The 23,842-nt window shown below is 41.4% G+C and overlaps 3 protein-coding genes across 9 annotated transcripts in view; 1 reads left to right on the top strand and 2 right to left on the bottom strand.

The window, feature by feature from the left end:
- LOC140119963 (uncharacterized) overlaps window positions 1-850 on the bottom strand; it is a 1,020,783-nt gene extending 1,019,933 nt beyond the window's left edge. The window contains exon 1 of the mRNA XM_072139399.1: window positions 767-850. The gene's annotated coding sequence lies outside the window, so the exon portion shown is untranslated. The remainder of the gene's footprint in view (window positions 1-766) is intronic.
- Window positions 1-22,513, top strand: part of LOC140119798 (uncharacterized) — a 66,667-nt gene extending 44,154 nt beyond the window's left edge. For 2 of the 7 annotated variants that reach the window (XM_072139192.1, XM_072139191.1), the window contains exons 2-9: window positions 15,730-15,855; window positions 15,968-16,129; window positions 16,214-16,405; window positions 16,507-16,668; window positions 16,755-16,878; window positions 16,980-17,080; window positions 19,970-20,027; window positions 20,700-22,513. In XM_072139192.1, the coding sequence (XP_071995293.1) occupies window positions 15,775-15,855; window positions 15,968-16,129; window positions 16,214-16,405; window positions 16,507-16,668; window positions 16,755-16,878; window positions 16,980-17,080; window positions 19,970-20,027; window positions 20,700-21,973 (2,154 nt within the window). In that variant the 5' untranslated portion in view covers window positions 15,730-15,774 and the 3' untranslated portion in view covers window positions 21,974-22,513. Of the gene's footprint in view, window positions 1-10,682; window positions 11,006-11,928; window positions 12,307-12,340; window positions 12,360-14,840; window positions 15,045-15,729; window positions 15,856-15,967; window positions 16,130-16,213; window positions 16,406-16,506; window positions 16,669-16,754; window positions 16,879-16,979; window positions 17,081-19,969; window positions 20,028-20,699 lie in introns of those variants that run through there. The other 5 variants (XM_072139189.1, XM_072139190.1, XM_072139194.1 and 2 more) reach the window with 5 other exon arrangements.
- Window positions 1,590-10,702, bottom strand: LOC140119864 (uncharacterized). The gene is made up of 2 exons (XM_072139293.1): window positions 10,622-10,702; window positions 1,590-5,822 (listed from the first exon to the last, which is right to left on the bottom strand). The coding sequence occupies exons 1-2, from the start codon at window positions 10,685-10,687 to the stop codon at window positions 4,929-4,931; spliced, it is 960 nt and encodes a 319-aa protein (XP_071995394.1). The 5' UTR covers window positions 10,688-10,702; the 3' UTR covers window positions 1,590-4,928.
- Window positions 22,514-23,842: the final 1,329 nt, after the last annotated feature.

Here is a 23,842-nt window from a genome sequence, read left to right on the forward strand (position 1 = left end):
TCCACCAATTTATGCTTCTACTCCCTCATTTTTCTCTCATGTTTTAGTGGTGGAATTGTAGCATGGATCCAGCAGGGTGGCCACCCAGTTGTCAGAAGTGGTGACTATCCGGTCAAAATGGGTGTGGTTGCCCTGGCACTGGAGCATATAGTGGTTCATAAGGTCTACGCTGCCCAAAAGCAAGGACAAGCTGCCCTCTGTGGGAGATCTCCTCCTCCTCTAGCCACACTCCAGTGACACCAATAAGCTGCTCCGGGTGTCACCCTGCTGTGGGAAAAATTCTCCTCCTTCTACTCCAAAACTGTCACCTGGCTGGACTGTGCAGTACCTGAACACTGGTCCACAATGCGCTCAGGGAAGCAGCAGTCCTGAGGAATTGTGAAGATTTATCCACCAAAGTGCAACGTTTCAGCTCCTCAACGGAGCTATCCTCAGTCATACCAAGCAGTGTTACAAGGCGGACTTTATACCCACAGGAAGGGACCTCATCTGTGACATCACTATGTACAAGTTATATAATACATAGTAAGTTTACATATGAAGACATATTAGTATACATGCTGTGAGTGTATGCAGAGTAAATGCAATGTTTCAAAGTCTAAAAGTAATAAAACCATACAGTACGTGTAGACTTGCAGACACCTTGATCTGGGGGCCCGTTGTGCCATATAAACCAATCAGAGTTCATGTGTGATTGTTACTAAGCAACCTACCTACAAAGTAAGTGTAGCGGAAGCAGGAGAACAATAACTGGCAAATGGAGTACCTGAGGAATGAGCCCTGGGAGTGCTACGTCGCTGCTGCAGATCAGTCTGGAGCTCAGAGAAGTTTGCTGACGTCACTCCCAGCAGACTCTTCCGCTCTCAGGGAGTGAAAAAAAAGACCAAAAAGGAACAATGTCCCTCTGTTGGACAAACAAAGGAACTGCGATAGCAATAGAACTAGGAGCAGCCAAAACGTCTAACGTGGAACTGAAAACTGTTCGGATTTAAGGCATAGTGCACTGTATGCTTTCGGACCGGTAACAAATCCGGTATGTCACCAAATGGGGTATTCCAGGTTTTACCAAGGAGGTCAAAACAATCCAAGATCTTCATAGTGAAATTTAGAATGGTCAAATTTTGTCGGTTATGCGTTCTTTTAGCCCTAAAATTTACACATTTCCAAAAGATAAAAAAAGAAAACCCACCATACTATTTGTTATGAAATTTCTCCCGAATACAAAGACCCCTCACATGTGGCCCTTACTTGTTTTATGGGCGCACAGAAAGGAAGGAGGGACCTGCAGCTGCCAGGATTTCAGTTTCCTCGTTGGCCCATTTTGCAGGTTATAAAATTTTCGCTTTTTCGTTATTGGGGCCATGTGATGGCATTTTTTTGGTGGGATGAGATGCTTTTTCCAGTTTTACCATTTTGGTGGTTGGTATCCCTTATTGTTGAAAATTTAGGAACTTTTTTGAGGTCACCAGTAAAAAAGCATCAATTCTGTACTGGATTTTTTAGATTTTTTTTTTTCGTGTTCACCGTATAGACTAATAATCATGTTATCTTTATTCTAGGGGTCAATGCGATTATGGGGATATCAGACGTGAATATTTTTTCTTATGTTTTACTAAATTTGCCAAATAAAACCCTAATGTGGGGGGAAATCTATCACTTTTGCATCGCCGTCTTCCAAGTGGCATAACATTTTTACTTTTTTGGCTACAGAGCTGGTTGATGGCTTGTTTTTTTGCGGGACATGTTGTACTTTGCAACAGTATCATTGTGGAGTACATATGTTTTGTTGATAACTTTTTATTGCATTTTTTGTGGGATTCAATAGGTAAAAATCATAATTTATGGCGGGTTTTTAAAGATTTTTTTTTTTAACGGCGTTCATCGTATGGGTTCAATAGTTATTTAATTTTATTCTACGGATTGTTACGGACGGGTTGATACTATATATGTGGGGTTTGTGTTATGATTTAGACTTTTTTGAGCGTTATATCTCTCTGTACTTGTTTTGGCGCTTATGGCATTTTTAGTGATTTATAAACTTATTTTTTATTGAAAAACTTTTTTTTTTTTTTTTTTAACTTTTTGACAATTTCCACCATGGGACATGAACAAGCGATCAACTGATTGCTTGTTCATGGTAATACTCTGTATTACTTATGTATTGCAGGGTATTAGCAGTGTCAATAGTAGAAGAGGAAAGGGTAGAGATCGGCACTCCAGGCTAGTTTAAAAGACTTTCTTCTTTATTCAAAAATCCATAAAATCAGTGCAAGTGAACATAGTGCATAGTCCATTAGACCTACGCGTTTCGAACATTAGTGTTAGTTCTTACTCATGGTCTGGAGACTACTGGCAAGGACCTATGTTAAAAAAGCATACAACAGGTGCATCGGATTATACTGATTACCGCATGCGCATACTAAAGCAGCTAAACATATTGTTGTGTAAACATAGAAACAGATAGTTTACTAGCAGAGACAACGTTACATGGATTGTAACGATAAATTACAGGTATACATGCTAATATTAATATAGATACATTGTATCTGTTTTACTATTCAGACCTTTGGGTATACGAGTGTCTAGTTGAAGGATCCATAACATCTCCCGATTGCGGAGTTTATGTGTACGATCCCCGCCTCTGTTTGGAGCAGTAACCCTTTCTATGCCGGTGATGTTGAGATTGGTAAGATCTCCATCGTGTTTGTCCAAAAAATGTTTGGACAAACTAGATATATTTTTATCTGGCAACCGTGTTTTTGAACCATCTGCTATATGTTCTGCAATGCGTTTTTTTAGAGGGCGTATTGTGCTACCCACATACTGAAGATTACACTTTGTGCATGCTGCCAAATACACTACGAATTTAGTATTGCAATTAATAAATGCTTTTATGTTCCATTGCCTATCCGAAGTGTTATTGGAAAAAATGGTGGTATTATGCATATAAGCACAACAATTGCATCTATTGCCCCCACATTTGTAGGAGCCTTTAACAGTGAGCCAAGTTTCCCGAGTCCTGTTCTGTTGTGATATATATGTAGAGGGGGAGACTGCATTACCAATAGTACGTGCTCTGCGTGATACAAACTTACAACCTTTATCTAAGACTTGTCTCAGTTTATTGTCCGCTGTTAACATCGGTAAGTATTTCTTAATTATAGCCACTACTTGTTCAAATTCGTTGCTATAGGTGGTAGAAAAAACCACTGCAGCAGGGCTATTGGATTTTTTGCCATTGTCACTCAAAAGAGATTGTCTTGTTTTAGATTTGGCTATATTTATAGCTCTATTTATAACATGTTTGTGATACCCTCTTTCCATTAGTCTAGTGGTTATGTTGTTACATTCTTTAGAGAAAGAATCTTCAGAACTACAACTCCTGCGAGCACGAATAAATTCCCCTACTGGTAGGTTTTTGATCACATGTGGAGGGTGACAACTAGATGCCTGTAATACCGAGTTGCCACTAGTATCTTTACGATATAGTTCCGTCTGTATGGATTTAGTCTCCGTATTACCCATCAACATGACATCCAGATAGGGTATTTTATGCTTATCAGTTTCATAAGTAAATGATAGATTACAATTGTTGTTATTGATGAAACTGATAAAATTGACGACGTCCTGCTCACATCCATCCCATATGAGCAGGGCGTCGTCTATATATCTACCATACCAATAGATATTATTGACAAAAATGTTGATAGAATTATACAAGTAATTTCTCTCCCACCAGGCTACGTAAATATTTGCCAATGATGGCGAAAAACATGAGCCCATAGGGCATCCCTGGGTCTGCATATAAAAAATTTTGTTAAACGTAAAAAAATTGTTGGTGAGTAATATATGTGTTACTGAGAGAATATACTGTTGTAGCTCGTAAGAATAGTCAGTGAATAGCTTCATATGTTGTTCTAATGCTATTAGCGCTTTGTCATGTGGAATATTTGTATATAGGGAAACTATGTCACATGTAATCCACAAAAAGCCTTCCTTCCAATCGAGTTTTTCCATAATCTGTAATATTTGTTTTGTATCTTGTATGTATCCAGGTAATGCTTTCACCATCGGCTGTAAATAGGAATCTAACCACCCACTAAGTCGCTCTAAAATGGAATCAACCCCTGATATAATTGGGCGCAAGGGTGGGGGAAAGATGTTTTTATGTGTTTTGGGAAAAGCATGAAAGATTGGACATAATGGAAAATCTGGAACCAAAAATAAAGCCTCCTTATCAGTATGCAAACCCAGGGAAACTCCCCATTGTACATTTTGTATTATTCTCTGTTTGATGTTATTGGTGGGATCGCTATCTAATTTTTTATATATCGTAGTGTCATTCAACATTGACATTATGCAGTTCTCATATAGACCACTGTCCAGGACAACAATTGAGCCACCTTTGTCCGCCATACGGACAATTATGTTTTCATTGTTTTGCAATTCTTTCAATGCCTTCTCCTGTGTTCTGGACATGTTCCGTTGTCTATGTTGGAGTTTCTTGTTGAGGTCCTGTAGGTCCCTTTCTACTAATGTTTGAAACATGTCCATTTCATTTGTTCTGGACCCTATGGGATAAAATTTGGGATTCTTGATGGATATAGGCAAAACATCTTCTTGTTTAGTTCTGTTGCTGTCTGATAATTGTTGTAAGTCTAAGATAACGCATTGATCTCGAAAGGCATGATCTTTAAATTCATTATGTATAATTATATCACCATCCTCAAGTATATTATGTCCTTGTTCAGTCTCTATGGAGTCTTGGTTGAAAAAATGTCTTCTCAGCGTTAATGATCGTACAAATTTATTGACATCCAGTAAAGTATGATACAAATCAAAATTCGTAGAAGGTACAAAATTAAGACCTTTTGCAAGCACCTGTTTTTGTTCTGGAGTGAGAATACATGCCGATAAATTCAAAACTGTTAATTCTTCCGCTTCTTGTTGTTGGAATTCGTAGCTCTGGTGTTGTATTGAGTGGTTGTGTCTTTTTCCTGCCCGTCTTGTGCGTTTTTTTGCAGTGGATTTTTGGGGTTTTTTTGTTGTTGTTGTGTTTTGTAGTTTTTTGTCTGTTCTGATTTATGCGTTTGTCGGGTATAATTCGTTGCAGTTGCACCTTCACTATCTGAATCTTCTGACACCACGTCTGTTGATTCCTGTTCAGATGAGGTGAAGCCCACCTTACTCGTATTGTGGGAATATTTGCGTCTATTGGAATTCCTCAGAATAGATGATGTAGTACGGCCATGTCTTCTATATGCATGCCATGTATACACACAGTCTTTTTCATAGTCGCGTAGATCTCTATTGAATTTATTTTGCTTAATTTGTGTTATAGCATTTTCCATATCCGCAATATTTTCTTTAAGTTTAACATCCAAATCTTTAAATTCCTGTTTGTCTATATGCGGCTTTAAAGATTCGCGTATTTTGGCAATATCCCCTTCTATGGCCGACAGTTTTTCTTTTTCCATAGAGATGATAAGTTTCATTAAATTCAAGGAACATTCTGATAATATTTGATTCCATTGTTTAGAAAAATCATCATTGTACACTACAGTTGGGAGTTTCTTGATTCTGAGACCCCTCGGTATCATCGCTCTTTCCAAGTATGACTGCAAAGTTGTATAATCCCACCAAATTTTTACTTGATCTGACATTTGTATTTCCAATTCCTGCATTAAGAAACGCACACTAGAATTTTCTGTTCCCTGTTTAGAAAAAATCTCTGCTGCGCGATTCCTTCTGGTACTATTGTCCACATTTTCAAAAGCAGTATTAACAGTATCCATGTTCCTGTTGTATCTTGTTAAAAACACCTATGCAAAAAATGATATCTGAAAAAACATCTATATATGTCCCACAATTTGGGTAGCCAAGACTCACATACAACTATTTATGAAGTGCTTCCAAACGAAACGAAACGTGTATTATTGCATGATTCCCATATATAAAACAAACACTTTTTTGGCAAGTATCAGATTTTTAGGGCTCTCACATATGGTCCTGTTCACACTGAAGGTCTTAAAGTGCAATAAACTTCTTATGCATCAAAAACATCGTAGCAAAAGTGTGATGTGAGGTGCGTGAAACTGCTTCACCCGACAAACTATAATAGTATACAACAACACTTTCGAGTAACCGCTCACTCACGTGGACCTCGAAGAGCCGTGGGAAACACTTCTGTAGAGTCCGGTGCTCGTATCCCGAATGGGCTTGTCGGAACGCCCTTTGACAATAGTAGAAGAGGAAAGGGTAGAGATCGGCACTCCAGGCTAGTTTAAAAGACTTTCTTCTTTATTCAAAAATCCATAAAATCAGTGCAAGTGAACATAGTGCATAGTCCATTAGACCTACGCGTTTCGAACATTAGTGTTAGTTCTTACTCATGGTCTGGAGACTACTGGCAAGGACCTATGTTAAAAAAGCATACAACAGGTGCATCGGATTATACTGATTACCGCATGCGCATACTAAAGCAGCTAAACATATTGTTGTGTAAACATAGAAACAGATAGTTTACTAGCAGAGACAACGTTACATGGATTGTAACGATAAATTACAGGTATACATGCTAATATTAATATAGATACATTGTATCTGTTTTACTATTCAGACCTTTGGGTATACGAGTGTCTAGTTGAAGGATCCATAACATCTCCCGATTGCGGAGTTTATGTGTACGATCCCCGCCTCTGTTTGGAGCAGTAACCCTTTCTATGCCGGTGATGTTGAGATTGGTAAGATCTCCATCGTGTTTGTCCAAAAAATGTTTGGACAAACTAGATGTATTTTTATCTGGCAACCGTGTTTTTGAACCATCTGCTATATGTTCTGCAATGCGTTTTTTTAGAGGGCGTATTGTGCTACCCACATACTGAAGATTACACTTTGTGCATGCTGCCAAATACACTACGAATTTAGTATTGCAATTAATAAATGCTTTTATGTTCCATTGCCTATCCGAAGTGTTATTGGAAAAAATGGTGGTATTATGCATATAAGCACAACAATTGCATCTATTGCCCCCACATTTGTAGGAGCCTTTAACAGTGAGCCAAGTTTCCCGAGTCCTGTTCTGTTGTGATATATATGTAGAGGGGGAGACTGCATTACCAATAGTACGTGCTCTGCGTGATACAAACTTACAACCTTTATCTAAGACTTGTCTCAGTTTATTGTCCGCTGTTAACATCGGTAAGTATTTCTTAATTATAGCCACTACTTGTTCAAATTCGTTGCTATAGGTGGTAGAAATTTTTTTTTCGTTTAACAAAATTTTTTATATGCAGACCCAGGGATGCCCTATGGGCTCATGTTTTTCGCCATCATTGGCAAATATTTACGTAGCCTGGTGGGAGAGAAATTACTTGTATAATTCTATCAACATTTTTGTCAATAATATCTATTGGTATGGTAGATATATAGACGACGCCCTGCTCATATGGGATGGATGTGAGCAGGACGTCGTCAATTTTATCAGTTTCATCAATAACAACAATTGTAATCTATCATTTACTTATGAAACTGATAAGCATAAAATACCCTATCTGGATGTCATGTTGATGGGTAATACGGAGACTAAATCCATACAGACGGAACTATATCGTAAAGATACTAGTGGCAACTCGGTATTACAGGCATCTAGTTGTCACCCTCCACATGTGATCAAAAACCTACCAGTAGGGGAATTTATTCGTGCTCGCAGGAGTTGTAGTTCTGAAGATTCTTTCTCTAAAGAATGTAACAACATAACCACTAGACTAATGGAAAGAGGGTATCACAAACATGTTATAAATAGAGCTATAAATATAGCCAAATCTAAAACAAGACAATCTCTTTTGAGTGACAATGGCAAAAAATCCAATAGCCCTGCTGCAGTGGTTTTTTCTACCACCTATAGCAACGAATTTGAACAAGTAGTGGCTATAATTAAGAAATACTTACCGATGTTAACAGCGGACAATAAACTGAGACAAGTCTTAGATAAAGGTTGTAAGTTTGTATCACGCAGAGCACGTACTATTGGTAATGCAGTCTCCCCCTCTACATATATATCACAACAGAACAGGACTCGGGAAACTTGGCTCACTGTTAAAGGCTCCTACAAATGTGGGGGCAATAGATGCAATTGTTGTGCTTATATGCATAATACCACCATTTTTTCCAATAACACTTCGGATAGGCAATGGAACATAAAAGCATTTATTAATTGCAATACTAAATTCGTAGTGTATTTGGCAGCATGCACAAAGTGTAATCTTCAGTATGTGGGTAGCACAATACGCCCTCTAAAAAAACGCATTGCAGAACATATAGCAGATGGTTCAAAAACACGGTTGCCAGATAAAAATATATCTAGTTTGTCCAAACATTTTTTGGACAAACACGATGGAGATCTTACCAATCTCAACATCACCGGCATAGAAAGGGTTACTGCTCCAAACAGAGGCGGGGATCGTACACATAAACTCCGCAATCGGGAGATGTTATGGATCCTTCAACTAGACACTCGTATACCCAAAGGTCTGAATAGTAAAACAGATACAATGTATCTATATTAATATTAGCATGTATACCTGTAATTTATCGTTACAATCCATGTAACGTTGTCTCTGCTAGTAAACTATCTGTTTCTATGTTTACACAACAATATGTTTAGCTGCTTTAGTATGCGCATGCGGTAATCAGTATAATCCGATGCACCTGTTGTATGCTTTTTTAACATAGGTCCTTGCCAGTAGTCTCCAGACCATGAGTAAGAACTAACACTAATGTTCGAAACGCGTAGGTCTAATGGACTATGCACTATGTTCACTTGCACTGATTTTATGGATTTTTGAATAAAGAAGAAAGTCTTTTAAACTAGCCTGGAGTGCCGATCTCTACCCTTTCCTCTTCTACTATTGTCAAAGGGCGTTCCGACAAGCCCATTCGGGATACGAGCACCGGACTCTACAGAAGTGTTTCCCACGGCTCTTCGAGGTCCACGTGAGTGAGCGGTTACTCGAAAGTGTTGTTGTATACTATTAGCAGTGTCAGCCTATGCACATGCATAGGCTGACACTGTGCCTTTAAGATGAAGTCAGAGACTTGTGTACTGAGTGGCGGCATATGTTAGTGTAGCATTTTCACATGTAATGTGCAGCGTGATTTTAGGTATATGTGGGCCTTAACTGGTGTACATATAGCTTTATGGACATGTTCTGGGTCGCAGTGTTAATATATAATAGCAACATTAGGCGTAGAGGATCGAATGTTCATCATAATACTTACTCCCTGTCCTTAGTCTGTGAGGTAATACTTACTCCCTGTCCCCAGTATATGAGGTAATACTTACTCCCTGTGACCAGTATATGAGGTAATACTTACTCCCTATCTCCAGTATATAAGGTAATACTTACTCCCTGTGCCCAGTATATGAGGTAATAATTACTCCCTGTGCCCAGTATATGAGGTAATAATTACTCCTTCTCCCCAGTATATGAGGTAATACTTACTCCCTGTCCCCAGTATGAGGTAATACTTGCTCCCTGTGCCCAGTATATGAGGTAATACTTGCTCCCTGTGCCCAGTATATGAGGTAATACTTACTCCCTGTGCCCAGTATATGAGGTAATACTTACTCCCTGTGCCCAGTATATGAGGTAATACTTACTCCCTGTGCCCAGTATATAAGATAATACTTACTCCCTGTGCCCAGTATATGAGGTAATAATTACTCCCTCTCCCCAGTATATGAGGTAATACTTACTCCCTGTGCCCAGTATATGAGGTAATACTTACTCCCTGTGCCCAGTATATAAGATAATACTTACTCCCTGTGCCCAGTATATGAGGTAATAATTACTCCCTCTCCCCAGTATATGAGGTAATACTTACTCCCTGTGCCCAGTATATGAGGTAATACTTGCTCCCTGTGCCCGGTATATGAGGTAATACTTGCTCCCTGTGCCCAGTATATGAGGTTATACTTACTCCCTGTCCCCAGTATGTGAGGTAATACTTACTCCCTGTCCCCAGTATATGAGGTAATGCTTACTCCCTGTCCCCAGTATATGAGGTAATACTTACTCCCTATGTCCATTATATGAGGTAATACTTACTCCCTGTGCCCGGTATATGAGGTAATACTTGCTCCCTGTGCCCAGTATATGAGGTAATACTTACTCCCTGTCCCCAGTATATAAGATAATACTTACTCCCTGTGCCCAGTATATGAGGTAATACTTACTCCATATCTCCAGTATATGAGGTAATACTTACTCCCTATCTCCAGTATATGAGGTAATACTTACTCCCTATCTCCAGTATATGAGGTAATACTTACTCCCTGTGCCCAGTATATGAGGTAATACTTACTCCCTGTCCCCAGTATATAAGATAATACTTACTCCCTGTGCCCAGTATATGAGGTAATACTTACTCCCTGTCCCCAGTATATGAGGTAATACTTACTCCCTGTCTCCAGTATATGAGGTAATACTTACTCCCTGTGCCCAGTATGTAAGGTAAGACTTACTCCCTGCCCCCTGTACGTGAGGTAATACTCACTCCCTATCATTAGTATGTGTGGTAATACTCACTCCCTTTCATTAGTATGTGAGGTAATACTTACTATCTGTCTGTGGTATATGACGTAATACTTGCTTCCTGTGCCCCGGATGTCTGTGAGAAGAAACATGAGAGCGGGAGCAGAGAGAAGCCCCGCCCCCAGCCCTCCTGCTTCAGGCTTATAGTAGGGGCGGTGAGCGGAAACAGGTCCCGTCATCCCCACAGCACAGGAACTTTCTCCTCCAGCCTCTTATACCCCTTCCACAGGCTGTCACATCTCCTTCCCCCAGCAGCTCCTCACACAAGCCCAGTCTATGTGTGTGCAGACTCCAGTGTGGATATGGAGGGTGAGGGAGGAGGCGGCAGCCATTACCTCAGCCCTGCCTGCCAGCCTGCTGCAGCATGCAGCTGAGGAGCTACCACTTATCAGTCCCCTTCATAAAACACAGTAAGTGGCTTATAAGAGGATTCTCATAATGTAGTCTGTGTATATAGTGTATGTATGTTCAGGTATATACACGGTTTAGTATTCAGATATTTCTGTATATTTATGAGTGAACTTTTATAAGGGGGTATAAGGCCTTGTGCACACACTGGGGCTCATTTCCTAAGGGTCCTTTGGCCGCGATTCCGTCGGGTTTTCCCGATTATTTCGGTTATGTGCCGAATTGCCCTGGGTTTTGGAACACGCGATCGGACTGCGTCGCATCGGCGCCAGCTTGCATGGGAGGGAAATTGGGGGGGTGCGCCGTTAGAAAACCGGACGGGTTCGGAAAAACCCTGGTATTTAAAAAAAAATAAATAAATTGTGTTTTTTTAATATGGAGGCCCACTATATACATTTTATATTATCTGGGGATAATACTGTATATTTAATACTGTTCTATACACTTTGAGGGCTAGGTGGTAGATTATTCAGGGGGTGACAATTAGATCCTATACCCAACCTGGTTGGGAGGCAGTGATAGTTCGGAGAAAGAGTTGGTGGTCATAACAGCCCAGGCAGCCACCAGAACATGTGAAAAGGTGCCATAGCCATGACATTGCATGCACGGCCAGCAGGTCAACACACAAAGGTTTGTATTTACCCAAAGTACAGAAGACAGAATATGTGTCATTTGCAGGATGTGCCAAAGTGAATGAGACACCAAAAAAGCCTGGGAACACCTGAGGCCCCATATGCTGCCTTGGTTGACCCAGTCTCTACTAACGCCTTCTGAGTGACAAGGCCATCTGTCTCCACGGAAAGGCCACCTGTCCCCACTACCAACAACAAGCAGCACCACTACTGTCGCCTCACCAACCATTAAGCTTTCTATGCCCCAAATAATGGAGAGAAAGAGGAAGTTTGGGTTATTCTGGTCCTGAATAAGAGCATTTCTAAATAATACCACCATTCAGGCTGCTGGAGTCTGACGGCTTTAAAGATCTTATGCCGGCGGCTGTCCCACAGTATGTAATTCCCAGACACCACTACTTTTCCCAGAAGGCCATCCCTGTTCTGATCCAACAAGTTGTGAACACAATAAAAGGTGCGCTGTGCAATGCCTTTAGTCCTGAGGTACACCTCACAACTGACATGTGGACCATTGCAGTTCCTTTGTTTGTCCAACAGAGGGACATTGTTCCTTTTTGGTCTTTTTTTCACTTCCTGAGAGCGGAAGAGTCTGCTGGGAGTGACGTCAGCAAACTTCTCTGAGCTCCAGACTGATCTGCAGCAGCGATGTACCACCAGGGCTGAATCCTCAGGTACTCCATACGTCAGTTATTGTTCTCCTGCTTCCGCTACACTTAATTTGTAGGTAGGTTGCTTAGTAACAATCACACATTAACTCTGATTGGTTTATATGGCACAACGGGTCCCCAGATCAAGGTGTCTGCAAGTCTACACATACTGTATGTTTTATTACTTTTAGACTTTGAAACATTGCATTTGCACTGCATACACTCACAGCATATATACTAATATGTCTTCATATGTAAACTTACTATGTATTATATAACTTGTACATAGTGATGTCACAGATGAGGTCCCTTCCTGTGGGTATAAAGTCCCCCTTGTAACACTGCTTGGTATGACTGAGGATAGCTCCGTTGGATAAATCTTCACAATTCCTCAGGACTGCCGATTCCCTGAGTGCTTTGCGGACCAGTAGTCAGGTACTGCACGATCCAGCCAGGGGACAGTTTTGTAGGAAGAGGATTTTTCCCACAGCAGGGTGACACCCGGAGCAGCTAATTGGTGTCACTGGAGTGTGGCTAGAGGAGGAGGAGACATCTCCCACAGAGGGCAGCTTGTCCTTGCCTTTGGGCAGACTCGACTTTATGAGCCACTATATGCTCCAGTGCCTGGGCAACAACACCCACATTGACCGGATAGTCATCTGTTCTGATAACTGGGGGCCACCCTGCTGGATCCATGCTACAAGGAAAGCATAGCCTCCTTCATTCCACCACTAAAGCAAATGAGGGAGTAAATCATAAATTGGTGGAGACACAACTGGTCGGAGTTCCCATCAGACATTAAGATCTCAGTGGCAGCATAAGGATGAAGAAAACATGAGGAGTACCAGCACCACCTCGGGATGGAGAGTTAGCACGGTCACAATGTGGAACATTAACAGCATTTTATTTGTTTTTTAAAATCATTTTTATATTCTTTTCTTGTTTAATTTTTAATGTTTTATTTAAAAAATAAAATACCATATACAACATGTTCTAAAATGTTATTATAAGGACTCTACGAAGCCCATTTTTGTCAGAACTGCTGCCCTGGTATTACCCCCATTCAGCCGTTATTGTGTTTTAAAATTCACATCCCCATTGATTACACAAACCAAACTTTTTTCTAGAGTTAAGCCAAACTCAACAAACCAGAATTTCAATAGCCCACTCATTACCAGTACTCATCACTCATCAGTACTATATCGGCTAGTGAAAGGAAACATTTACTCAATTGACGAATGCGGGAGCACTATTAGTATAGTGAGACTAGTGCAGTGGTGGCGAACCTATGGCACGGGTGCCAGAGGCGGCACTCAGAGCCCTCTCTGTGGCACAATTACTATATTTGTTAGTGTTTTTACTTTATTCTTTTCTGTGGGAGTACTGTTTCTATATAAGCTACTGTCAGAGTGCCATTACTGTGGGGCACAGTTACATTTCCAATATAGTAGTCAAAGTTACTGAATTGAATTTTATAAGGGTACTCATTACTATTTGGGCTACTGTTATGGAACATTGTCAGGCTCCAGTTGTAGTGGACCCACTGGACCACCACTGACAATGACAGAAGCCGACACCTGTGACCAGAGTCTAAGTGGCACCTGGTCTTCACCAGAGCCGCCGCAAAGCTGGTTGAAGGCAAGTTCGTGGTTGGGGACAGGCAGGAGGTCAAGACAGGCAGCAGAGGTTCAGGGTCAGAGGCAGAGCAGAAGGTTAGGACTGGAAGCAGAGAAGCGTAAACTGGAACAGGTACAGGATCACAACGGGAGATCAATACACAGGAATATTGCAAGGGTACTAGATTTCTCTTCGGCATATAGTACAAAGATCCGGCGGGTGAGAGAGGCCAACTTTTATCAAAATCCGGAAAATGGCCAGAGCCAATCAGCGGTTGAACAATATGGCGTCTGTAGAGAAATTTCCAATCTCACGATGATCATCATCAGGGGGTGAGGGTGGAACCAGCAGGGTGGCAGCAGGCCCCGGACTAAACATATCCAACCAAACACCTGTGTGGATATGCCAAACTCCGGTCAAAACCATTTAAGTAGTGGCCTCTCGCTCATAGTTAGGGGCACCATGTGTGCCTGAAACACGTAGATCTGCTGAATAATGATTCACATTGAGCTAGATGGTGGACTTAGGCTTCTGGGCTATAAACTATCTGTTGCAGCAATAGGGTCAGGAAGTAAGAGTTCTCCTTATAGATAGTTTACCAATTAAGGCCGCCTTATAGGCGTGTGGAGACTTCTACCCATTGATGCTGCACTAGGGGATTCTGGGAAATATACAAATATGTTGAAAGGCAGTCCCCTACAGTACAGCGTAGGGAGCTGGTTTGGCTGAGTGAAAGGTGAATTGTGTTAAGGGAGCTGCCTTTCAATGTAGCAAAAGGAGGCATTGTTTTCCATTTCTCACTTTGGAAAACATATTAGCATATTTCCCTGAATCCCCAGTGGAGCATCAATGGCTGTTTGTTTTATTGCTTTTTTTCCCCCTGGACTTACCTGTTTTTAAGGGAACCCACCCGTCCCCCAATTGTTTCCAGTTTGTTTTTCCCAAGAACCGGAGCTCCCTTGCACCGGAGCAGGGAATCATGGGACTCTACTTCATTTGCATGCGGCAGACAGGAAGTGGAGACCTCTCAAGCTTCTACTTCCTCCATATCTTTTCCTATTGTGTCTGTGTTTGTCAATAAAGCTTCGGGCCTGTGAACAAAACACCCTGTATCCCTCTCCCCATTTTGTGTTTTCTTCCAAAAGGTCAGTAGTTTTCCTTGATTGCACATGTGTGTTTTTGCTTGGTGGAGCTTGTTAGAGGAGCATTTCTGGCATAGAGTTAGGATGTCATAGTCTTTGCTTTGTGTCTGTAATGCTAGGAGTGAATCTTAATCTATTATGTGTTCATGTACAAAGCCCACGCTGTGTCACACTGTATGTAAGTTTTTTTCTGTGTGAAACTTGAATAAAGCTCTTTTCAATCGAAAAAAAGACCAACAGGATAAAACTTTGCACAGCGCTCTCTACATCTGAGAATCTGCTCCTTCTGGAATGGAGATACTGGTTTGGCTTAATCACAAATCATGTGAATCATGGTAAAACTCCTTTAAGGGGCAGCCTTTCGAGTTAGCAAAAGGAGGCATTGTTTTCCATTGCCCACCATGTAAAACATATCTGCATATGTGGCAGCAGTAAGCGGTCATCACACAGTGTTGGTGGTAAAACTTCTCACTCACCAGTGGCCCTCAACAAATGCAGTCAACATCAAATGACCTGGGAAAACAATTGTAAAAAGAAAGGGGAACAGCTTTAGGCATCAAGTGTTACACAGCTTCAGGGTGCAACTATAGAAATAGAGATTTTTTTGTGGCATAGAATAAATACACGCAAGACTATAGTAAGAAGTTCTTCCAAATAGAATTTATCCTGTGTCCTAATTTTTCTTCAGATTCTTTAGATACAGAAGCCTCACAGACCGACTTTTCATTAAAGGATGACGGTCCAGGATACAGACCAGATGCATACAAGGATCCTGGATCTCACCCTGGAGATGATCTCCTTGATAACCGGAGAGGTGAGAGTCTCCCAGGACACGGCTCTTATCTCTAGGAATAACAGCGAGAAATGACTGGAGAGGTGAAGGATTCTTAGGATCTATGTAGTGATCAGTGTCTCCCCATACACAGGATTACACAGTAGTGAAGAAGTCGTCTGGTGAGTGTGTGACCCCCCGTGTGTCAGGAGGATGGATCCAGAGCCCCATCACCGAGCCTCCACCTCATTCACTGATACATGAGCAGAAGATCCTAGAACTTACCTCCAGGATCACTGAGCTGCTGAGCGGAGAGGTGAGCGCTGCCGGGAATGCTGGGACATTGTACAATAACACAAGGGAGGTGTCTGGGTGATGACTGTGTCATTGTGGGTGTCAGGTTCCTATAAGATGTCAGGACGTCACTGTCTATTTCTCCATGGAGGAGTGGGAGTATATAGAAGGACACAAGGACCAGTACAAGGACATCATGATGGGGAAGGGCCCACCACGGATAGAGAAGGACAGAGACCAGATGGTTGCCAGGATCCTAGACCTCATCCTGGAGATGATCTCCTTGATCACTGTGGAGGTGAGAGTCTTACAGGACATCACGCGTATCTCTATGAATTAAACTTGAAAGATGAAAGTTTATTAAGTTCTATGTAGTGATCAGTGTCTCTCCATACACAGGATTACACAGTAGTGAAGAAGATGTATAGTGAGTGTGTGACTCCTCTTTTGTCAGGAGGATGGACTCAGAGCCCCATCATCGAGCCTCTACCTCATTCACTGATACATGAGCAGAAGATCCTAGAACTTACCTCCAGGATCACTGAGCTGCTGAGCGGAGAGGTGAGCGCTGCCGGGAATGCTGGGACATTGTACACAAGAAAGGTGACGGGGTGATGACAGATGATGGGTGTCATTGTGTGTGTCAGGTTCCTCTAAGATGTCGAAATGTCACTGTCTATTTCTCCATGGAGGAGTGGGAGTATATAGAAGGACACAAGGAGCAGTACAAGGACATCATGATGGAGGACCACCAGCCCCTCACATCACCAGGTAAGAGGAGACCTGATTATAGAGGAAAGAGCAGGTGTGAGGTCACCTCCTCCATCATCACATATAGACAATGTATCAGTCACTGTATATATTTCCTATAGATGGATCCAGTCAGAGAAATCCACCAGGTACATGTTCTAGTCTTAAAAATTCCCAAGATTGTCCAGAAGATCCAGAGCAGAATGTCCCACTGGATCATCAGGTAGATGGAGCTGCGATTCCTGTAAATTCTATGTTGATTTATATAATGAAGCTTTGTACTAACCTTCTCCAGCAGCAGTGGGTGGAGGAGCCATCGGACGATGATGATGATGGTCACTGTGGTAGGTCGAGGTTGAGTCGATAAATGTTTTCTCGTTATAATCCTCGAGGTGGGCTGGCTTTTTTATCATCCTGCCAGCTCGTGTAACATAAGATGTTTCGCCACAAACATTTGAGTGTTCTTCTGATTCTGTCATTATGTCTCTGGTTACTGTCCTCACTCTTCATAGATTCAATTTTAGCTGTCCCTGTTCCTCCTGGCTTATGTCTCATTGCCTTGGATATCTTGATAATGTTCAAATGGCCAAACATCATCTCATTCATGTGTTTTTCTCAGATGTCTCCGATTTCTCCTTATTCTCCTTCCGTCCTCTCCTATAACGTCATAAGTCCACGGCCCCAGTTTCTGGACTACCTTTGCCTTTCGCCAGTGCTTGTCATATTTGCTGCTGGGCCGTATCCGCACCTTATCGTTTCTCTAAAGTTCAGGCAGATCTTTTGCTGATTTGTTATTATAAAAAGCTTTTGCCTCTCGATTTTTTTCTCAATTGATCACAAACTTGTTCAACAAACTTTGGCTTTAGCGGATGACTAGTAGTTGGTAAGAGTGTCCTGGGTCATCTACTCATGAGCCTCTGAGCTGGGCTGCTGTGGAGGCCTTGTGTGGTGGTGTTTCTGTGACCCAGTATATCTGAGATACATCTGGACCTGTCTGCTTTGCTTTTTGCATTAGTCTTTTAATTGTTTTTACTGCTGACTTTCCTTTTACATTACTTTGGGGATATCCTACAGTTGATGTCTGATGGTTATATTCCCATGTTGTGCTAAATCTTTTAAACTCTTCTGAAGTAAATTGAGCAGCATTGTCATAGAACAAAGTATCAGGAATTCCATATCAGGCAAGATGGGCCTTGAGTTTTTTTTATCACTGTTCTCACCGTCTATCCTGCAAATAGTCCACTTCTCAGAAGTTGGAGAAATAGTCCACGGTGATCAGGTATTATTTGTCAGTCCATGTGAAGAGGTCCATGTCCATCTTTGACCATGACCTACTTGGACAACCAAATGGTTGCAACGTCTCCTTCGATTGCTATATTCTGCACATATTTCACATTGTGCCATCTAAGTTTAATGTGGTCATTAATACTTGGCCAATACTCACTTTCCCGTGCACGATGCAGACAGCCTTCTACGCCTAGATGAGTAGAGTGGCTGTAGATTCTCCCTTAAAGGACATCTACCGCCACATTCAAACACTTAATAAAGTCTTTTTAATAAAAATTATTATTAAAATAAAGTGAAAGTCCCCTAAACACCACCATTCCCTAAACACATTTAATAAAGTACAAAAAAACCCACAAAATTACAAAAAATTACCTCCACATATTTTTCAATCACCGCTTCCGTAACAATTATTGGACCTGCTTGGTAAACACTATAAAAACAATACCCCAAAAACCTGGGAAATAAGTAATTTTTAAAAAATATATTCCCTTTCCAAAAAGTGATAAAAAAAAGTTATGTGCGTAAAAATGGTACCACTGAAAACGACAACTCAACATATGAAAATAAGCCCTAAACCAGCTCCATCAACCAAGAATTATTAAAGCTATGTTCCGAAAAGATGATGATACGAAAATAAAAGAGGTTTTCTCTTTATTAGTTTTTCTTCAGTAAAATTGTAAAAAATATATTACAGAAACTATATAAATGACGTATCACAATAATATTAGTGATAGAATAAAGATAGTGGGGCACATTTACTTACCCGTCCCTTGCGCGATCCCCGTTGTGCGTTGTCCGTCGATTATGGACTCCAGCGCTATTCACGAAGATTGTGCGTCCGATATACTGCTTGTCGCTTTTTTCCACCAACTTCTTCCCGGTGCATGGCTTGCGAAACAAATTCAAATGTTAAATCCGTCAGATCGTAGCCAGCACGTGCGCAACAATCAAGTCAAGTCAATATGTCAAGTTTATGCTTTTAAATTACTCTTCCTGCTATATCCCCTCTGTTTTTCTAAAAAATGTCGTGATAATGGGTGTTACTTAACTTTGGTTTTTATCTAACGCAAATGTTCGTATGTTCTACGGCTCTTTCGTCATGTTATCCTTCCCACATATATTTTCTTACATGTATATTTGATACCGTATATGATTCCGATCGTCTATGGCAGAGCAGGGAACTTATTGATCCCTCACTCTGCTATGGACTTATGGCGAGCTGAACCCTCACATTCTGAATCATCATTTGGTGGGGGCCCCCTTAAGGGAAAAGTGGTGGTGGCCCCGGGCCATGCGCCTCGGGTGCCCCGCCTTTAGTCCGACCTACTGGTCAAAGCATAAATTAGAGTTACAAATGATATTGTTGTGAAGTCAAAACTGCAGCTCGTTAGTCTCCTGCCTCTTGTAGTGGAAGATCAATGAGGTAACGTGAACTCTGCAAGATACGTCTTCGAGGTGGTTCGACCTCTGGTCAAAATCATTCTGTATCATCCGACTTACAAATCCAGGAGACTTTGTAACCACAGGATAATTTCCTATGAAAAACAGAAGCATCTTGCTGAAACCTAATCAGTCAGTGACCGACAGAATATGTGTTTTTTTTTCCAGACAGAATAAATAATTCTTATATTTATGAACAATATGAGTGACATGAATATAAGTGTAATACAAAGAGATATGTGATCACATTCCAAGTGGCTGAGACATATATAACTCGCCTTTATGAAAAATGGGTTATGGATGAACATCCGGAACACCTGGATATAAGATAATCTCTGGATACATTTCCTTGTTTTCTCATGTCCTTCATGTTGGATCTTTCCAGGAAAGTTGTGGTGGAAGGAGGAGCGGAGAGGAAATCCCCTCATCAGTGACAGAGGAGGGTAAGAGCCTTTCATGTATCTTGTGGGTTATTCTTCCCTTATACATTGCAGGGAGAGGTCACATCCAGGGGAGGAGATGGAGATGACATAGACACCGGCTCATCTGTCTCTGGTCTCCTCCTCCAGTCACATCCGTCTGTACCCACATGTTGTGTTACTATGAGGCTCCGAGGGATATTATTGGATGTTTCCTCTCCTCAGACATTTGAGGCTGGAGATATAGTAATTTATAGATATATAAATGGAAGAACTGAATGGTAATAAAATTTCAAGTTAATCTATCTCACTAAGCATGAAGTATACAGCTGGCCATGTATCTGGATGGTGGTTATGTTATAGTACAGGTGTCCTGTATATGGGGCTGAACGCGACTTCCTCCACTTATTTCAGCCATTTTCTAGGACTGTTAGGCTCTGGGGTGAGATGGGAATCTCTGGTTACACAATCCTCTTATGTCCTGGATGTAGAAGAATTTTGTTCCTTCGGATTTGATGACTTCAGTTTAGTATTTGGTGTTGGATTCTCATCAGATTATCTGACAATGTATTATATAAGCAATGAATATCTATGATGTTGGTAGTTTTCTATCCATAGCTGACTGTATGTTACTGACACGTTGCTTCACTTCTGCTTGTAAAGGAAAATTCCAATATTGATTTCTTGAATTTTCAGGAAGCAAACGTAAAGGACGTTCCCGTAGACGCCCCCCCTCATCTTCTTGTGGTAAAGTAGAAGATAATCAGTCACATCTTTCCAGAAAGGAGGGAAATCGTGGAGATAAAAGGAAGTCTTCATGTGAGAAGCAGAAATCAAGTCTGGATCAACACGTGAAAATTCACACAGGAGAGAAGCCATTTTCATGTCCTCAATGTGGAAAATGTTTTAGGAATCAATCAATTCTTAATAAGCATCAGACAAGTCACAAATCAGGGAAAAAGGCGTTTTCATGTAGTGAATGTGGAAAATGTTTTAAAGCTAAAAGTGATCTTTGTGTACATCAGAGAACTCACACAGGAGAGAGGCCATATTCGTGTACTGAATGTGGAAAATGTTACGCTCAGTTAAAAGGTCTTAATCAACACCAAAAAGTTCACACAGGGGAGAAACCATTTTCATGTGCAGAATGTGGGAAATGTTTTAACAAAAAAAAAGATCTTTGTGTACATCAGAGAACTCACACAGGGGAGAAGCAGTATCCATGTACTGAATGTGGAAAGTGTTTTACGTTTCAGGGAAATCTTTCTAGACATCTGAGAACTCACACAGGGGAGAAGCCATTTTCATGTACTGAATGTGGAAAATGTTTTGTGGGAAAAGATAGGCTTTCTCAACATCAGAAAACTCATACAGGGGAGAAGCCGTTTTCATGTAATGAATGTGGAAAGTGTTTTGCTCTGAAATCAGGTCTTGTTAGGCATCAAAGATTTCACACAGGGGAGAAGCCATTTTCCTGTTCAGAATGTGGAGTATGTTTTATGTACAAAGAGCTTCTTATTCGACATCTGAGAGATCACACAGGGGAGAAGCCCTTTTCATGTACTGAATGTGGAAAATCTTTTAGTTATTCAGCAGCTCTTATTCGACATCAGAGAACTCACACAGGGGTGAAGCCGTTTTCATGTACTGAATGTGGAAAATCTTTTAGGGAAAAGGCAAAGCTTTTTAGACATCAGAGAAGTCACACAGGGGTGAAGCCATTTTCATGCCCTGAATGTAAAAAATGTTTTAGGCACAAATCAGCTCTTGTTGAACATCAAAGATTTCACACAGGGGAGAAACCGTTTTCATGTCCTGAATGTGGAAAATGTTATAGAGATAAATCAAGTCTTATTAAACATCAGAGAATTCACACAGGGGAGAAGCCATTTTCATGTTCTGATTGTGGAAAATGTTTTAGTGGTAAGTACCGATTTGTTGAACACAAGAGAAAACAACACCCGGTGTAGAAGAGATATTACTGTTTACAGTGTAAGAAGTGTGGCCAGTTCGGAGCTTGATTGTTGGACTTCAATCCATAAGATAACTTCTGCTGATTATCCAAAGATTGGAGATGTGGGCAGGTGCTTAGGTAATCATTATGTTCCTATAAAGATCTGTTCCATACAATTTGCCTATTGTAAATAAACACAGTACAAATGTTGTTTTTACATTGTCAGCAGCTCATCCCCCGGTGTCTCGGTAGAAGTGAAGCTGTGCCGGAGTTGATCAAAGATTTTTACAATCACCCCTCCCCATATGATTGATATAATTTGCATTTGGGGGCTAGTACCATGTTTTGTCCTGATAACCGGTAAATTGTGTGTTACTACTTTCTGAACACAAGTGTTTAGGTGTAAACGTATCTGTGCTCGGGAGTCGCTCCTCCCCGATGCGCCTGAATTGTCTTTCATAATGTTTTGTACCTGCCCCGGGGCCTCAATGTCATCTCCTGCAGCATCACTGCCTTGACATCTAGTTTTAATTTGTTTATTAAAGATTTCACAGAACTATCAGATTTTTGTATATTTTGGAGACTGGGATACAAGAAATGGCTATTTCCCTTTGATTCCCTGTAGGGAATAAACAACATGTTAATTGTTTAGTTTGTGTTTTGGACAGCTAGAGATCATGCTCTCTCCCATTTGTGATTGAAAGAATTCAGTAAGGCCCTGAAAAAGTGGACAAGGAAGCTCCTATCACAAGGCCCATTCCCTCCATAAAGCGTCTCTAATGCTCTGAGGCAGAAGGCCACGCAGTGGTCAGAGACCAATGGCTTCACATTGCTGAGGAAAGACCAAGTGTCCTTGGCTTTCCCCTAGTAACAGTCAGGGTGTGCCTTCCTGAGGAGCAGAGCGTCAGTGTTGGAGGGGGCCGAGGATTCTGATGGTGACACAAAATAAGGCCTCCCTCAAGTACATTTCATAAATAAAAAATGTTGATAAAAGCCCAGAGATCTGACCAGAACCAGGAGATGCCGGGCAAAGAAAAGTAAATGTGTGCACAAATGCAGAGGCATAACTAAAGAACTCAGGGCCCCATATCTTCTGCATGGGGCCCCTCTTCCACCTTAACATATACATATTTGTACACATACGTGAGTTACAATCACACATAGTATATACACACCTTATATACACACATATGCAACATCCCCCACCGGGGCCTAGCCTTTTTTTGGGGCCTGGAGGCAGCCGGGGCCCGGAATACCCGAGTGGCTGGTGGTTGCGGCCTAGGCACGCTAGTGTCACGGTGCTTGGTATGGGGACCGGAGGGCTGTCCCACAGCCTGGCAGGTCTCCAGCAGGTGGTGTGTGCAAGAAATTAGATGAAGGAGAGGCTGTGGTACTGGTTCTACCTGGGGCAACCCTTAGAGTCTGTAGTATGTGTCCCTGGATGGTGGATGAGGAAGCCCTTGATGGTGATACAGTCGTAGCAGGGACCAGACGGTTGCAAAAATAAAATCTTTAAAAAAAAAAAAAAATGCAAGGACCCGACGGAGACAATGTTGTGCATAAAAGTAACTTACAGTTCTTTATTCGAACCAACAGCAGCAACAGGCCAAACGATTCTGTACAAAGGCAGATTACTGGAGTGATCTTGGAAAGGGAACTTCAGGATTTGGGTCACCAGCCTGGATGCAGGTGCAGGCTGGGATGTAGCTGTGTCCAATGCTGGAAGCTGCAGCTTTAATCTTGGTTGTTCTATGTGAGCTCACTTGATTTGTGAGGTACACGCTGTCTCTGTCACTCAGTGTGAGGCCTAGGAGGCCTGTAGCAAGAACTTGTGCACTGAGGTAATGCTCCTCTGTCATGAGCTGGACCTAAAGAGCTCCTCATG

Source organism: Engystomops pustulosus, chromosome 2, assembly GCF_040894005.1.
Source record: "Engystomops pustulosus chromosome 2, aEngPut4.maternal, whole genome shotgun sequence".
Taxonomy (NCBI): Eukaryota; Metazoa; Chordata; class Amphibia; order Anura; family Leptodactylidae; genus Engystomops; species Engystomops pustulosus.

Excerpts from the sequence above, each read along its gene's own strand:
- LOC140119864 (XM_072139293.1), bottom strand. The coding sequence starts at position 10,687 with ATGTTTCTTCTCACAGACATCCGGGGCACAGGAAGCAAGTATTACGTC. Across the intron at positions 5,823-10,621 it reads TCATATACCACAGACAGATA|GTGTTTTTAACAAGATACAA; the intron begins GTAAGTATTACC and ends TTTTTTGCATAG.